Source organism: Ambystoma mexicanum, chromosome 5q (genome assembly GCF_040938575.1).
Source record: "Ambystoma mexicanum isolate Mex_15411 chromosome 5q, UKY_AmexF1_1, whole genome shotgun sequence".
Lineage (NCBI taxonomy): Eukaryota > Metazoa > Chordata > Amphibia > Caudata > Ambystomatidae > Ambystoma > Ambystoma mexicanum.
In genome coordinates, this window is record NC_090933.1 from 360320701 (window position 1) to 360339386 (window position 18686).

Here is an 18686-nt window from a genome sequence, read left to right on the forward strand (position 1 = left end):
TTACTCCAAGGACCCCCAGATCCATCAAGAACATGTAAAGGCAGTTTTACAACGTTTATGTGAACACAAACTCCTGGCCAAACCAGAAAAATGTCTCTTCCATGTCCGAACTGTTTATCTCGGATTTGTGCTAAGTTCCAAAGGAATTGGAAGGGATCCGGCCAAGGTCGACTCCATACTCTCTGGCCGGCACCCACCACTGTGAAACAAATTCAATCCTTCTTGGGACATGCAAACTTCTACAGAAAATGAATTCCCACATTTTCTGACATAGTGCATCCCATAGTGGCACTCATAAAGAAGGCTACACCATTCAAATGGTCCACAGCTCAGGAAACGGCCTTCCAACAATTGAAACTGAAATTTACTCAAGGTCCTATTCTGGCTCAACCCGACATTGATCGACCCATCTTGGTGGAAACAGACGCTTCTGACTATGCCATTGGAGCGGGCTTAAAACAAGAATTCGAAGACAAGATGGAACATCCTATAGCCTACCTATCCCGCACCCTGACTTCCAGTGAGAGCCATTATTCTGTCCTGGAGAAGGAGTTATTGGCCATCCGACAAGCCTTTACCGACTGGCGTCATCTACTTTTGGGTGCTAAACATCCAGTGCAAGTACGAACAGATTGTAACTTGCAAATCCTACAATACCTGGAATGCAGGAATAGTCGCCAAGCCCGTTGGGCCTTTTTTTGCCCAATACCAATTCCAAATACATCACTTTCCTGGAACTAGTAACATAGTTGCTGATGTCTTATCTAGGCATCCTGACTACGAGTATGTAGAAGCCCGAGCCTTTCCGAAGATGTTCCCTAAAACAGTGTTTCCTGGAAGACATCCGTGCAAGAACACCTTTTTCCGATCTCTGGAAGGAATATTCCACGAACAATAAATGGAACTTAGTAACAAAGGATGGTTATCTCTTCAAAGACAAACGGCTTGCCATAACCACACAAACGCTGAGAGACAAGATCCTGAACCTCTGTCATGACACCTTCCATTCAGGACATCGAGGCATCACTACTACCCTCCGCCTCATACAGAGGCAATTCTAGTGGCCAAAAATGATTACTGACATAAGAACCTACATCCAAACTTGTGCTGTGTGCAATCAGTACAAACATGACAACAGGAAACCTGCAGGTCTTCTACATCAACCCGCGTTATCAACACGCCCCTGGGAAATCATCACCACTGACTTCATCGTGGAATTACGCCCATCCAGAGGATATACAACCATAATGGTCACCATCGATTTATTTACTCATATGGCTCACTTCACACCATTGTTCAAACTGCCATCCTCGCTTGAACTGGCTAGAATATTCATAAAACATATATTTAGACTTCATGGATTACCTTCCAAGATCATATCTGACAGAGCACTCCAGTATATATCCCAATTCTGGAAACAACTATGCCAAATATTAGGCATCCAGCGTGCATTGTCTTTGGGATATCATCCTCAGACCAATGGGATAACAGAACGAGTAAATCAGACCCTAGAACAGTATCTCCACTGTTTTGCAACCAAGGTCCAGGATGACTGGTCACTTTTGATACCTGTAGCGGAATTCGCTTACAACAATTCTGATCATTCGGCCATCAAAACAAGTCCATTATTTTGCAGTCAAGGATTGTATCCTTCGGTTCTACCATCTGTTCTTCCGCATCCTACCCCGGTCCCTGCGGTTGATTCCTGGATAGAAACACTGGTAAACGTACATAGAGAGGCTAAGGAAAACCTGGAAAAGGCCAGGATGGACGTCAAACGCTATGCTGATACCAAGCAGAGACTTGGCCCTTCTTATGCACTCGGAGATAAGGTTTGGCTATCCTCAAAACTTCTGCCTCGACATCTGCGGCCAAATAAACTGGCTCCCAAGTATTATGGACCTTTCTCCATTAATTAAATCATAAACCCAGTGGCCTTTCGACTCCAGCTTCCTGAAACTTGGAAGAGGATTCACCCGGTCTTCCACACTTCCTTATTGAAACCATATGTACAATCCACCAGAACTGCTCTGAGACCTAATCCTGTGCTCGTTAATAATCAGATTGAATTTGAAGTCTCCAGGATATGTGATTCCAGATACAGACTGGGACAGCTCCAATATTTGGTTGAATGGAAGGGAAATCCTCCCAGCGAGCGTACCTGGGAACCAGTATCAAACATGAATGCCCCCCGTCTAATACAAAGATTCCATCGAGTCCACCCGGGCAAACCCGGCAGTTCTGGGTTCAGGAGGAGGCATACTGTCATGAACCACCGAATTCGACCCTTTTGGACTTCGTAGTCTATGATGCACCGCGGCGTAAGCTAGTGTGTCCTCCAAGATGGCTGACGGGCCAGAAACGCTGCGCTCTAGCCTTAACACACAACACCCTGCCTTCTAGAAAACAGGCACGCCCCTGCGGCTCTGCGCGTCTCAATGCTTCTGCTTGGAGTTGCTAGACGTGTGCTTGAGTCCGTTATCCATGCTATCTACAGTTTCTACCTTTCTTTTCTCCTTCCTGGAACCCTCTTTCAGATTCCTATGTTCCTGTAAGTAATTTCCCTCTTCCCGAATTCCGTCTTGCCTTCGGTGCCCTGTACCTAAACCTCCGAGCGTAAGCTTGTGCTCCTCCATCCTGGATCCGTAACTACCTTACTGGATACTGAATGCCGTCCGGCTTAGGCGACCGGATACCCACGCTGGAACCCGAAGAACCGCGCTCCAACCTGTACAAGTCTCGAACAGCGAGAAAGAAGGAACTCGCATCCAAGAAGTCCACAAGCAAGGAAAAACAGGTGAGAAAAAGAAAAACTTGTGACATCATCCCATTAACTCTGATTCCTACAAAAACACCCCCAGGTAAGTAGGAATAGCTAGAGTTAACTACTGATGCCTCTCGTCTGAGTGTCCGGTTTGGGTCTGGCCAGCGGTGGTTCTGACCTCCTGAGGAAGGCACGTCACGGTTTCAGGCATCCACCAGCTGGCTGGGACAGACAACATCGAAAGATGGCCACTTGTACCATGATGAAGGACATTCCCAAGGACTGTGCAGGCATGGTGAGTTGTGGGGGTAACTCCAGTCCGGATCTGGCAGGTTTGTATCTTGCAGGCAGTAGAGCCCAAGCTCCAGGCAGGCCCTTCTGCTCATATGGAGAGCAGCTGCTGTGAGGTTCCAGTTCTACAAGATAGAGATCTGCCAAATGTCAGGCCTCCAGGCAAGACAGTGTCCATTAAAGCAATGATGTCCCTTCTGTGGATGATCAGCCTACAGGATGCTCCAGGGACACTTCAGAAGTCTACCCATGGCTAGAGCGCTGTGCAGGGCAGGGTAACACGCGGAACGCCACTCCAGTCTAACAGGGCCTTGCTGAGTTCAACTAACTCAGCGCTCAATTGTGCCGGATACATAAATACTATAGTTAAGTTAGAAGCATGATTTCAGTTTCTTTTGCACCATATTCTGGTATATGTGACTCCCCATAGTTCATTGTTGATTTCCAAAGAGGCATCCGAATTGTCACATTACCCTTGAAAAAGACCTATAATGGAAGAAACACGTGTCGGCTGAGATATCATTATTCATTGTGGCAACTTGGACATTATTTCAACAGTCAGCGATAAAGTGCTCATTATGAATACTTGTGAACCGTTGAACCTCTCAAGGAGTATGAGCGCACTTGGACCAGAACACTACTCTATCTAGACGTGCATGACATTTGACTGGTTTGGCCTACCAGTATAGGGCACAAAAATGTCGACCTGGGAACGGAACTGCGACGGCCGAAAATGCCAACTTTTTCTTTTCTTTTTAACCCCTCCCTTACACCATATATATATATATGTGGGGGGTTAAGTGTATAATATTAATATCGGGGGGCTGTGGGGGTCTCCCCCAATATATATGTGGAGTAAAGGGTTTTAAAAAAATCGTCATTTTCGGCCGTCGCAGTGATCACATAGATCTGAACCAATGACGTTCTTCCATGGTCACTGATAATATTCCTGAGGTTCCCGGCCGATGGTTTTGGGAGCACTTGCTCCTCAATAGCAGTCCTTCAGCTCTCCTCTACATTGACGACTTCTTTCTGAATTTTGGTCCCAGTTGGTGATGTCTGGAATAACTCCAGATCCTCTCTTCTTATCCGAAATCTGGAGTGTGGGGGCTGGCTCAGCCCACCAATGAAAAGGTTATGCGCCATTCGGACAGACAGGGGCTATCCAGTATTGGACAGCCAGCTGTCCAACATCTGCCCAGCAACAGACATCCCTTGACTGGAATGTGGCTCAGGACCAGGAGGTCCCTCTTCCTGTTCCAACCAGTTTCAGGACAACAAAGCACTGAACTGGAATCCAAGACTGGCCCCCTTCAAAAAGGGCATCACCTCCATAGGGCAGAAAGACAGCCAAAAAGAAGGCGGTAGAAAAAATAGGACTTGTGCCATGAGAAGTATGTATTTTTTTTTATTTCATTTAGTTTATACAAACTTTTTTGAAAATGTAAAAAGAAGAGAAAAAAAATAATAATTAAAAAAAACTAAGAAAATAAAATTGAAGAAAATAGAACAAACAGACAAAACTATTTGTCACTTTCTGCCCTACTTTTTACCCTTTAAAATGTTCAATTCATGCTACTCAATATTACACTAATAAGTGACTCTTAAGTCCTTCCATTTGGTCTTCAAAGCTCCTTTCCCTCTTAATCTCAAGCATCACTATTCAAATATAAGAAGTATTTATTCAAAATGGCATTATCATAGTACAAAAAGAATGGTGAACGATAATGCACCAGAAAAGGCGTAAAACACAGTTCACTACAACCACCCTGTAGACATCATACGTGTTCCATAACTGTTTCTAGGTAAAAACAAAATGGGCGCAACGTGTCCCTGTAACACTCCCACGACTGTGGCTGTGATACAATGTAAACATGGCGGATGCAATCATTTGGAGAACATCTCTCCCTGTACTGGCATCCTTAGGGATTGACAAATGCCCCACAAACATATGAGTTGAGCAGGTGAGTGAGCCTAAAAAAATATTACTCGCCCGAAAAGCAGCCATGATACCAAATCAATGACAGATATGGTGGGGATTCCATTGAAATCAATGGAGTGAAATTGGCGAAAATGAAAGAATTTCCCTAGCAACACTACATTTTTTTTTGTGTCTTGGACTCACATATATCAGTCAACTTTATCATCTGAATTTTGACTTTTTCACTTTTTGTGTTCTACTATTATTTACAGTTTACATTTTGATTGTCTCAAAAAAAAGTATTTATATATACGTATAATCATATAAATAGATTTGTATCTATGCGACCAGCTAATTTTTATTTTTATTTTCAATATGCATGTGTCACCTTAATAAAATAAATCTTTAAAGGCCATAAACGTATTGTTTAGTTACCCCCTTTATGTTTGCCGATGAATTCCTCTGCAACAGTCTGGGCTCATTACAGGGTTGCCGTAATTCCAGCGGGATAGCGGCAACCCTGCCTTACCGTCTCCTCTGCCCGATATCCCGGCATTACCGGGATATTACCGCAGGCGGAGTGCCTTTAAATCCCCATTCTCTTGTACTGCCGGAATCTCCAGCGCCGGGAGTACCGGTGACTCAGGCATTGATCTGCTGGCAGGGGCCCGATCTACCGGCAGGTCAGGGCTGCCGGGAGATCTGTGGCCCGCATCGGCAGACTTGTGATTTGCCGGTACCAGAATAAATGCTGGTGCTGGAATTACCGGCATTTATTCTGGCGTTTATTCTGGACCAGCAAACAAGTAATGAGGCTGATGTTGGGGGGGGGGTTCTACTTATAATGGCAAAAAGGGGGTAGCAAGACTTGTTTCTTTCATCTCTTTTCTGTTTCACACACGAGATAAACGCTAAATTGCCATTTTATTTCCAAATGATCCCATAGGAAAAGTGGTGGGATTGCTGAAAATGTGTAATGTGGGGCCACTTTTCCAGGGCCTCTTCTGGCTCCCAGTCCACCCCTGCCTAATATGACATTCATAAGGTGGTTTTGAAAAAAATATAATATGTATAATTCTCTTGATGCTACAGATTATGAATCTGCAGGAAAACAAGGTGTACCAATTCCAAGTGGCTGCTTCTAACGTGGCTGGGGTTGGTGTGCCCTCTGAGCCGAGCAAACCCTTCGTGTGTGAAGAATGGACCCTTGGTGTCCCAGGTGAGGAGCTCGATCTGTCAGAATTCCATCCGCAGGTATTATATATATTGTATTTTATTAAGCATGTGTATAACGCGCGAACAGTGACACTATAAAGTGCTTTACAAAATGAGATCAATAACAGAGTGCTGCGAAAATCAGACGGAACATCACTAAAAATAACACACCAAAAGTTAAATAATTGCGCAAGAGGGCATCGTGCAACGCGATAGCAGAAAGCGCCACATTAGGCAAAGTGGGCAAATCACAGAGTCTCAAGCAACAGAATAAGAATAGGTGCCACCACACAAGGCAAAGTGCTGCAGCCCACAGAGGCTCAGCTAACACAATCCCAGTAGAAACCACCAAACAAGGCAAAGTGCTGAGATCCACAACAACTCATGTAGCAGAATCAGAACAGAAACCACCAAACAAGGCAAAGCATTGCAATCCACAGAGACTCAGATAACAGGGTAAGAACAGATACCACCAAACAAGGCAACGTACTGTGATCCACGAAGACTCAGATAACAGCGTGAGAACAGATACCACTAAACAAGGCAAAGCAGTGCAATCCACAGAGACTCAGATAACAGGGTGAGAACAGATACCACCAAACAAGGCAAACAATTGTGATCCACACAGACTCAGATAGTAAGGTGCAAACAGATACCACCAAACAAGGCAAACCATTGCAATCCACAGAGACTCAGATAATGGTAAGAACAGATACCTCCAAACAAGGAAAATTACTGCAATCCACAAGTCTCAGATAACAGGGTAAGAACAGATACCACCAAACAAAGCAATGTACTGCAGTCCACAAGTCTCAAATGTCAGGGTGAGAACAGATACCACCAAACAAGGCAAAGGATTGCGATCCACAGAGATTCAGATAACAGGGTAAGAACAGATACCACCAAACAAGGGACCGTGCTGCAATCCACTAGTATCAGATAACAGGGTGATAACAGATAACACCAAACAAGGCAAAGGATTGCGATCCACAGAGACTCATATAACAGGGTAAGAACAGAGACCACCAAACAAGGCAACGTACTGCAATTCACAAGTCTCAGATAACAGCGTGAGAACAGATACCACGAAACAAGGCAAAGGATTGCAATCCACAGAGACTCAGATATAACAGGGTGAGAACAGATACCACCAAACAAGGCGAAGCATTGCAATCCACAGATACTCAAATAACGGTAAGAACCCATACCACCAAACAAGGCAAAGAACTGCAATCCACAAGTCTCAGATAACACGGTGATAACAGATACCACCAAACAAGACAAAGTGATATGATCCGTGACGACTCATGTAGCAGTATCAGAACAGAAACCACCAAACAAGGCAAAGGATTACAGTCCACAGAGACTTAGATAACAGAGTGAGAACAGATACCACCAAACAAGGCAACATACTGCAATACACAAGTCTCAGATAACAGGGTGAGAACAGATACCACCAAACAAGGCAAAGCATTGTAATCCACAAGTCTCAGATAACATGGTGAGAACAGATACCACCAAAGAAGGCAAAGGATTGCAATCCACAGAGACTCAGATAACAGGGTGAAAACAGATACCACCAAACAAGGCAAATCATTGCAATCCACAATTCTCAGATAACAGGGTGAGAACAGATACCACCAGACCAGGCAAACCATTGCGATCCACAGAGACTCATGTAACAGAATCCAAACGGAAACCACCAAACAAGGTAAAGTGCTGCAATTCGCAAGTCTCAGATAACAGGCCGACAATGGATACCACCAAACAAGGCAAAGGAATGAGGTCCACAGACACTCAGATAACAAGGTGAGAACAGATACCACCAAACAAGGCAAAGTATTGCGATCCACAGAGACTCAGATAGCAGGGTAAGAATAGATACCACCAGACCAGGCAACGGATTGCGATCCACAAGTCTCAGATAACAGGGTGAGAACAGATACCACCAAACAAGGCAAAAGATTGTGATCCACAGAGACTCAGATAACAGGGTGAGAACAGATACCACCAAACCAGGCAAAGGATTGTGATCCACAAGTCTCAGACAACAAGGTGAGAACAGATACCACCAAACAAGGCAAAGTATTGCGATTCACAGAGACTCAGATAACAAGGTGAGAACAGATAACACCAAACAAGGCAAAGGAATGTGATCTACAGAGACTCAGATAGCAGGGTAAGAACATATACCACCAAACAAGGCAAAGGAATGTGATCTACAGAGACTCAGATAACAAGGTGAGAACAGATACCACCAAACAAGGCAAAGTATTGCGATCCACAGAGACTCAGATAGCAGGCTAAGAACATATACCACCAAACAAGGCACAGGAATGTGATCTACAGAGACTCAGATAACGAGGTGAGAACCGACACCTCCAAACCAGGCAAAGTACTACCATCCCCAAAGACTCACGCAACAGAAATGGGACGGACACCACCAGACAAGGGAAAGTGCTGTGCCCCAATTCTTAAAAGCCTTCAAAGGCTTGCAGAAATGTCATCAAGCTGCTTAACTAGAGCAGTGATGGCCGAAGTGCATTCCAAGAGGCTGCAGAAGCCCCAGAAACGTATTTTATCAGGGTATATAACCGGCAAAACGTTGTTACTTTGGGGCAGAAAACTGCCCAACTCCTCCTTCCTCACAAGCTTCCTGAAATAGCTTTGAGTCCAAATGACTGGAGGTCTGGGCTCGCACTGCCTTATAGGCCAGGGAAGCAATCTTGAACAGCATCTGGTGAGGTTGCTCAGTGGTTTGAGCTTCTGCAGCAGTGGCTCATGGTCGTGGATTGTAATCCCTCAATCTTCCAGCCTTATGCAGTTAGTGAAGTTATTATTATCGAGTTAATTAATAATGGCACCTGATGTTAAGTGCATCAAGAGACAATTCAGTGTTTGGGGCTTGCTCTTTAAATGTTCTAAATGCATTTCCAATGTGATAAATGATAACTTTACATTTTTGGAGCTGGACCAAGAATCATATTGCCTGGGGACACTTGCAAAAGGAATCCATGACACTGTTGAGCCATATGCAGACACTGGGATGTTTGGGATCCATTGTAAACTCATATCCAGTTCTGTGAATTGTGCTCAGAGTTAAGATAAGGAAGCACACATGGATCCATCGTGTTGAGTGGAAAGTCGGGGGGTCAGAGCGGGCTAGCGGGCCCATGCTATGTATGCTTCTAGGGCAGGGCAAGGTGATATTTGTGCCACTGGGGTGTTGCTTGCATTCAGCATTGCCAAGCAATAGCTGTGGCTCACTTTCAGCTTCGAGTGCTTACATAACTTAATATGTGCATCTGCAGGATGCAAAGCAAAAGAAAGACATTCTGGTTAACAATTTCCTAGGACAGCCCAAATATAGCGTTCCCCGGCACATGGAGAAGTAAAATAACTCTTTGTATCAAGCATAAACACAAATGATGCACTTGTGTGACTGTCCATTAAAAGCCTGGTCCACAATATATGCGTTCGTGCAACCACTCTAAGACAGAACCCTGATGTCCAGCTCTGGGGCACCAGTCCCTTCAGGGCCAACCTAAGCACATGCTTTGATAGCGCCTCCTTTTTAATCCCTGGGCCTCTAGACAAGTTTCAGTTGCTTGGGCATTATTGTCAAACCTGCTCCTGGCCGCCCTCCTTTTGTCTTTATTGATCATCCCATGACCTGAAGTTCATGGACTAAAAAGGGCTTGGCTACTGTACAGTGTCACATGGGCGTGGGGCTAATATGTGTGCACACACTGGTATAGCGGTCCAAAAAATATAATACACATTAAACCAGGCATTGCACTGCAGACTCTCTCTGAGTGACAAATCGAAATCACGCACAATGCACATACATTGATAGCCTGATATCGGCCAGAATTGTGTAGTTTTGATCATTGATTTCTCTTTCCGTACCGCTTTAAAATAATGCAGATACAAGAATACGTCTTCATGGCATAATCACAAGTTGCAAACCGTGCTTGTGCATCCCCGATTGCGAGTACACTCCAGTGAGCCACTTATGCCACGCATCTCCTTGTTTAATGGATGCCTTTCAAAATAGGATGTTTCTAAGGTAACAGCCAAGGTGAAGTCCCAAGGGCGTATTATTAAGGTATGCTCCGGTTCCTGTGTGTTGCGATCTCAAAGTATCCCATGAAATCAGTGCTTCATTTGTAAGAAAATAAGTGCTAGGGCCCAAATATTTTCTAGCACGCTTGTGACACCGCGGGCGGGCAGTTCCCCACCATTGCTGCCACCACCCACAGCTGCTCCCCACAGAGCCAACACATTTGGTGTTAAACTACAGCTCACACCTGCTCATTAGGGTTGATGGCTGCTCTGGCTATCATTACTTCACAATCATTCTGAGCCTGAGATAATAAGTGCCGGGGCTCAGAAATAAGTGCCAGGGCAGAGCGCCGGCAAACACGCTCACAAATGAAGCACTGCATGAAATCTGAAATTAATAAGGGGTGCCGTTTACTCACAGGCCCAATATTTGTCCTCCTATAATTGCAACAAGTCCACTTCCATGACATTCATATGTGGGTAGCACTTTATGCTCGTCTAAAGGCTGATGTGCATTTTACTATCTAGACAATGAGGGTCATTACGATGTTGGCGGTAGCCGTGCTGGTAAATACTGGCACGGCTGCCGCTGGAGTCATGAATTTTCCTGCGCTCGGGAATGGGCAATTGCGGGGGCATTACAGCCCCGGCGGACCCGGTAATTGCCCATTCCCGGGCATCGTAAAATATGACTCCCCATTCCCATTTGAGTCCCATTGGGCTCAGTGGGAATGGGGAGAACAGATGCACTGGCACCATTCATAATGGTGTTGGTGCATCCGTCAAGGTCTGCGAGCGGGTGCCGTTCCGCCCACTAGGTCAGACCTGGCAGGCTGAAAGGCACCCGCTCGCAGAATATGTAGTTTGACGGTCCGGAAACAACGTAACGGCAAGCTTACCGGTACCATTGTCTCCAGACCGGCAAACTTGTAATGAGGCCTAATGTGTGGATAACACTGGGTGAGCACGAGTAGGGAGGGCGCCACAGGGAAACAAAAGTTGTGTTGAACTTGAGAGTTCATGTCCACAATTTATGTGCCAGCTATGCGCAGATAATTCATGGTATGTATTTCCTGCCCTCCTAGGACCACCACATGACCTTTCAGCCATTGAGATCAGGAAGAACTCCTTGGTTCTGCTGTGGAAGTCTCCCATCTACACCGGCCGCTCGCCAGTGACCGGCTTCTACGTGGATCTGAAGGAGGAAATGGCGCCAGAGGAGTGCTGGAGATCTGTCAACGACAAAGCGACCGCAAACAAATACATGAAGGTAAGCACCAGAGCGCCTAACGCTTTCACCGAAGCTGCACGTCTGCTTGCGATGGGGGATGCCGGTGCTCATAAGATGCGTAGGCCTGGTAGATCTAGAAAATGCCTTTGTGTGCAGAGCAAAGACAAAACTGACAGCATGAACATAACAGCGCACAAAATACACGCTTAGCAAATTGGAGTGTGATATTCATGGGAAAGATTTGGCCTATCATTTGTGTTAAGGATTCTTCTGGGAACGAATCATTATTTGAAGTTTCCTCAATTTCCCCTAATAAAGCACAAGCACAAGGGGTGAAATGTGAGGTTGGGCGTTGGATGGACCACTCACCAAGAGGGCTGAGTGTGTCTTTGAACTTGCTTTGAACTTGCTCATGCTTCTCTTAGCTACAGCTTCTCCTGACTTTGGATCTGTTCTCTGCTTCAACCATTCTGTAACAATTTTTTTTTTTTAGAAATTGTAAATTGATGTTTTTTTTTCTCATCCTCTTGTAAAAATCACTTTGGTGATTATATACTCGTAATAAAAAAATTCCCCTAATAAATGTTGCAGATGGAGTTACTCCACACAGTGGCAGTGCCCTGCCTGCTGCTTCTAATGCCACTTTGACATTTGCATCCCTCTAAAAATAGACGTCACTCCCCGACCATAGAATTTCCTTTTATCTATATTGAGAGCTATCTGGTTTCACAGTAAAATCGATATATCATTTTAGATGTGTGTTTCAATTGTCATACAAGCATAAGACCCTTTTGCCCTTCTTTGAAGTAGAGTGTAATTTATGATGCTCACAAAGAGGCTCAGGTTTGGGCTAACCTGTCTGATGACCCGGAGAGGGGCACAGCATATCACCTGACCTCAGAACAGGGTAAACGGCGAATACTTGGCGTGCCGATATTGAAGGTTATTGACACATTCAAGATGTGCCTCCGCCTACCAAATTAGATAATAAAATAGGAGGGCAGGTAGGGGCCCCGTCCCCATAAAACCTTTTTTAGGTGGTTAAATTAACACTATTTAAAAATGAAAACGGGAACTCTAGAAGTAGTTTAATTCATTTTCTTCATCATGTACTGCCACTAAATTCATCTCAAACCGTGTGTCCGGAGACATCCAGGGGGTTACGGAATATTCTAGAAAATGAAGTAGTTCCTCCCACATCCCCCACCATTAAAGAATATAGGAGGGCAAACAGGAGTTTCCATGTCACAGATACATTTTATAATACACAGTGTGACGAAGTCCCTTGCCAGGACTTTTGTTCAGTGACCAAAAGTCAGAGACTCAGACAGCCGGGTGCCTCGACAAGCCAGCAACGGAAAAATAAATTTCTCACAATGCCCCTCAGAAACAAAACCTGGACCGGATCCAGGAAGCAGAATTAGTGGCTGGGGCGAAGATAGACTTGGCAAAATACCAAGTCCTGTCACTTAAGCCAGGGAAGACAACAGAACAGCTGTTTCAGGGCCCAATCATTGAAACTCTCCACAGAAACCACCCTCAGAGGGACTACAGCTCCCATCATGCCCTTGTCTCCCAACTCCAAAAACTGGAACAGATCAGATAAATTAAATGATCCCTTCAAGGACATGGATGCCATAGTAAATACATCAAAGGACAGGGAGACCCTGGGGGAAACCTAAATACCCACAGATACCCACTAACACACTTGCCTTCCCAACAGCAGCGCAGCACAATGTCCTCGAGACAAACAGCCTGTTCAGCTTCTCCCTGCACACAGAGTTTCAAAATGCAGGGTAAATACCAGGGCTTTATAGGATTCACCCAGCACCCTTCAACCTCATTCTGACTATCAGGAAGTGAGCGATCCCAGCCAATTCCAGCCCCCACCCCCATGTAGGCTTACAGCTGTAGACCATCAGTCCTAATTCCAATCAGTTAGAGGGGACATGTTGCTATATAAACTAGGTAGCCCAGTTCACTGTAGTGGCTGTGCTGACAGGAACAGGTGACTCCTCTTTGGTGAAGGAAGATTGCTGGGGTTGGGAGAGATGATTGCTGCAAACGCTTTGGAGACAAAAGCGTGCTCCAAAGGGGAGCTGGGGAATTGGCATCCGGAGAGAGGAGGAGTTGATCTCTAAAGAAGACAAGAAAGTGGGGAGAGTTAAAGGGGAGAGAAAAGAAGACGTGTAGTGGAAGTCGGTAGTTCTAGCAGGGGGAAAGAAAGAGCAAGTAAAACCAGGAGTGGAGTGGACGTTGGTGCTAGTAGCAGAGGAAAGGAAAGAGAGGAAGTAAAGCCAGGAGTGAAGTGGAAGTTGGTAGTGGCAGAGAAAGCAAAACCAGGAGTGCAGTGAATGTGGTAGTATGAACAGTGGAAAAGGAGGAAGTAAATCCAGCAGGGGAATCACAGGAAGAGATATGAGCAGGCAGAAGGAGGGTGGAAACAGAACCCAGAGTGGAGTTGAAGGAGTAACATTATAAGACTGGATGGAGAAAGTAAGACCGGTAGAGCAGGAGCAGACGGCAGGGGAGAGTGAGGAGATTGAGGCCTATACATCTTCAGAGGAGGAGGTTGAGGAAGATGGACCAGGCATTCACAAGTATTGGAAGAGAAAGAAGAAAGCAATGGAGAGATCAGATTTTATTAAGATATTGAGAGAAGAGGCAAGGAGCCAGAAGCAGGCTCGTCAGCTAGACATAGGAGATTCTGGAAGGCCAGTTCAGGCCCTATGCAGTTTTAAGAGGTGGGGGGTGGTTCCAGTGAGGGTCCGGGAGACTAGTGACAATTTAGAGAGGTGGTGAGGAGAACAGTCAGGAAGGAAGGCCAGTGGGATCTCTGCTTCACTCCTGACTGGCCCCACCACTACCTCTATGAGACCCGTGAGGGTCCTGCAGCACTTTGAGGACTGGTTTAGTCTTGGGATACGGGACCCCAGAAAGCTTGCACCTAGGCTCTGAGGAGCAGACGGATGGTTTGCTACATACTAGAAGGAGGAGTGAGCGAACAGTGACAGTTTTTTGGAGACAATCCTGTTTACGTTTAATAGTTGTGAATTTGCAGACATAGGGCAAATCTGTGGCAAATCTCACAAGAACTAATTGTGACGAGGTTAGTATTGTCAGTTTTTCGCTGGTCGAGCCTTCTAATTGTGTCTGTCCAATTGTGTGTATAACTGTGATAAAACCAAAATAAGGCTCAAATCCTGCGCCAGCATGCATACATCTTTGCATGGTAGTCCTGCTGTTGAGAAGAATTTTATAGATTGAAACAATTTGTTGTGAACAACATATTTCTTTAACAGTAAAGTGCTAAAATAGTTATTCTTGATAGTCTAGCTGATTGTCCAATTCAGGATAGCTTAGTAATTACAGTTCATTTGGTTTCTCTTCAGTGTTAAGTCCCATTGGATTGAATAAGAAGTTTACTTTGATTATTAACACATTGGTCTTTCTTGTTCTTAAAATACGTAGAGTTGCTCTTCAAAATAATAGTCCCTTGTCCTCTGTAGGAATGGTAATTAAGGGTAATTAATATCCCTCTACACGTGTTTCACCACTCTGGTTGAGTGGCTCATCAGGAGGGAATTGAGCAATCCTCATTGTTCAAGAATCCACTGGAGTTCCAAATGGAGTTAAGTGTGGCTTGCCCCTTCTAAGGTGGTCAGTCCTGATTTCAAACTAGGCCGCTGAGTGCAATGGCTGAGCTGCCTGAAGAAAGTGAATCTGCTGATCCTGGTGCAGGTTTACGTTTAAGTCGGCCCACCCCTGTGCACAGTCCCTAAGCCGATGAACTTTGAGCATCTGATGTTGGCGTACATCTTGGTTCCAAATGTCCAATCAGTGACAGTAGTCTTTGGGTTTAATGGCGCAAAACACTACACCACCCATACATAACTATTTCTTTTACTTTGCATGCAGATGGCATACTAGAAGCAGTGCTTGTGCAGCACTTTTCCCTGGAGCCCCTGTGCGGCACCCCAGTAGCAGCGCTTTCAGAGCGCTTGGCCATAATATCCCTTTCACTCAGGAGCCCCTGTGTGGTGTCCAAGTAGGACCACACCCCCCTTTTATTCAGGAGCATGTGCAAAGACACTCTAGCGGGATACGTTTCTAATTGTTTGGGACACACAGGAATAGCCACCGGGCTCCTACCCTGAATGCAAAGAACACAGCCACTGAAGCCTGCACATTTGAGTCTGCTGAGACCCACATCTACACTGACAGGAGACGATAAGTCAGGGGATGCTTCAGAGGTGAAAGACACACTGTGGCTGGTTCCATTGCTTGGCCTTGTAACCTCCCCGGTTACATAACCTTTTCCAGCACAGCCACCAGCAGAGAAGAAAGGGCCACAGCGGGTCCATGAGCGGGCCAATAGAAATGCTTTGATGTCACTGCTCAACCAGGAAGGGGGAGGATGTGAATGCCCTGCTCTTTAGCATCAGCTCCCAAATGACAATAACACATAGGCATTATAATGCTGAACTGCGACTAACCCTACATGTGAACCAAGGGTCAGATAAGAATGTAGAAGCCACTTGTAATGCTCAGTAGGTACTGGCCCTAACTACCTGCATTTATGTCTTTTATTACTCCCATTTATGGTGGCAGCAGTACTCATCTTCTTAGTATCAAGGACCGCCATTTGACCCTGAGCTCATAATTTCTCCATAATCACAACTTTCCATGTGTTTTCCAGGCTTCCTTGCTTTGTACTTTTTTGTTTGAGAAAACAAAAAAGAATGTTGGATAATTAAAAGAATCCTGAAAATAACAACAAATCAAGAAACGTATCCTTTGTGGTGTGGCAAAGTTTCCTGCCTTTTTCTGCGGACTTCTTGTGCGACGACATATGAGCCGGGTACCTCCCGGGGCCAGTGAAGATGCACCCAAGGGAGGTATTGGGAGGATCCCCTGGTCACCCCCAGTTAGCCCCTGCCAGTAGGCAGGGCACCATCTCTTCTACACTCATATGTTTCCTGGCCCCTTAAGAAAAACTATATGGCAGGAATCCCAAAGACTCCCCACCTCCTACGTCCCAGAGCAAGGGAAACCCAGCAATACACTTGTCCTGTTCATGCCCAACACACTACACACAGCAGGAAAGAACACATAATGAGTGATCAACCACCAAAGAGAAACCATACTGCACACGCGCTTCATCGGAGGTGGCTCCGCCCTCGCAGTTGTGTCCACCCGTTCAGGCACGGGAAAGCATTCAGGCCCGATGCGCAGGCTTTTCAAATATCTCATCCAGCCTTCAGGCAAGATAGTAACATTGGCTAACGAAACAAAAGAGACACAATTTGACTTTTCAAATCGAACCAGTGGAAAGCCAAAAAACGCAGAGCAATAGCCCAAGCCTATGGGTGGAGCAGACCAGGGATAAAAGGGATGACAGGAAAGGGAGCAGTGCAGATGTTTAGAGCAGGAGAGGAGCAGAGTTTGGAGTGAACTGGTGCTGTGAAGGAGCTACCAGAGCATGGGGAGTGTTGAATGAGGGGAAGGGTTGGAGAAGATTGGGGGCAAGAGGGAAAGTAGAGTGAACAACAGAGTCTGGAAGGAGGGAAACAACGGGTGAGGCAAGAAAAAGAACTGAGGTTGGAAGCTTAATCTTAAGATCATAGAGACTGTGTCAGTGTTCGGGAGATGTATCATTTTTATGCTTCATCCCCTCTCCTAGTGAGACTCCCAGCACTTTTTGCTGGACTTCTGGACCTTTTTCGTTCAATCATGAATGAGTGAAGCCTTTTTGGTCTCATTCATTCGTGTGGGCTCTGTCTTTTGGAACTCTATTCTTTGAATCCTACCTGTACTATGGAGTTTGTCTGCTCCACAGCTCTGAAAGGCATCTGTGTTTTACTACAGCGGCACACAGCTCCTTATGTGCATTGTTGATGGGTACCATTAGGGTCCTCCTTTGAGGTTCTTTTTCTGTATCCTCAAGTAACTACAGTTCTCAAGGAGAGAGCGATGCTTAGTATCTCTCCCAAAACTCTATAGTCTGAGAGATTGGCACACACCACCTTCAGTGGAGTGCCACAGGGATACCTAGTATCCCCCTTCTCTCTGCTCCTGTGACGTTTTAGTCACATAGACAATTGCCTAGTTGTGGCTGGTGGCAGTGGACATGTTCTACCAACTATTGTGTATTTTCTGTACCACTGGCTATGTCCATAAGCCTCGGCAGCGCACAATAGGGGCACCCAAGTACCAACTTGGGACCTCCCTTCTTTTTTGCCATTACGAGCATGGTTGTTCTTTGTTAGCCTTTCTAGCATTCTGGGAGGGGGAGGTCAGTGTGTGTGTTTCACCTTTGGCAGGAACCAGTAGTATCACTGCTTAGGCTACAGAGTGTCTGAGCCCCCAGGATGTAGGGGAGGAGTTTCCGCCCTCCTGTCCTTTGTCTGCCAGAGTGCCTGAATAGGGCCAGCTCCCACAGGGGGCCTGGTTGTCCTGATCGGACAGCCAAACGCCCCTTTCTGTAAAATGATGAGAGAGATTGCAAAGGAGTGTGTGCTGGAACTGTATAAAAGGTGAGGCTTCTGGAGTGAAAAGCATGTTGACCACAGGAAACAGAAGCAACTGAAGAAGAAGACGACCAGCGGTGCCTGCAGACTCTTTGCAACACCGTGAACCCTTCACTGCTGTCCTGACCCTGTTTTCTATGTGACAGGGGAGCTCTGAAGAGGATGACTGCTTCCCTTTGGCTGATGGGAACAACCAGTCCCAATACGAACTTTGAAACGAGCAATCTCCCAAGGTCCTCGGAGCTTCCAGAGCTGCAGAACCCCACCACTGTGGAAGCAATCCCAAACAGGGAAAACATCTCACTTCACCAAAATACACATAATGCACATCCTCCACTCAGCTGGTTGTTGGGGCCAAGAAATCAGAGCATATTACACCAATCTAATATGTCTACCTTGGCTGCCCTTGCATGCACATTGTGCATTAACAATTGGATGCATTAAGTCTCTGTGCCCGATGCACTAAGCTTGGCATTGCCCCTGTCTTTCTTTCTGCCTTTCAGCCTGGGAGGACAAGCTTTGATATACAGTCTTTCTCTTCATTCATGCTCAGTCGACTCTCCTGACATGTGGGACCATGTGTGCCTGCCCCTTTTATAATTCTCCTGTTGGAAATAGTACAGCTTGCTTTAAAAATGGAAAATAGGTCTCCACCTATGTCCACAATGC

The 18686-nt window shown here is 45.7% G+C and overlaps 1 protein-coding gene across 2 annotated transcripts in view; it reads left to right on the forward strand.

Annotated features, from left to right (window-relative positions):
* MYOM1 (myomesin 1) overlaps positions 1-18686 on the forward strand; it is a 526093-nt gene that overhangs the window by 441156 nt on the left and 66251 nt on the right. For both annotated transcript variants that reach the window (XM_069620852.1, XM_069620853.1), the window contains exons 20-21: positions 6069-6195; positions 11342-11526. In XM_069620852.1, coding sequence (XP_069476953.1) covers positions 6069-6195; positions 11342-11526 — 312 coding nt within the window. The remainder of the gene's footprint in view (positions 1-6068; positions 6196-11341; positions 11527-18686) is intronic.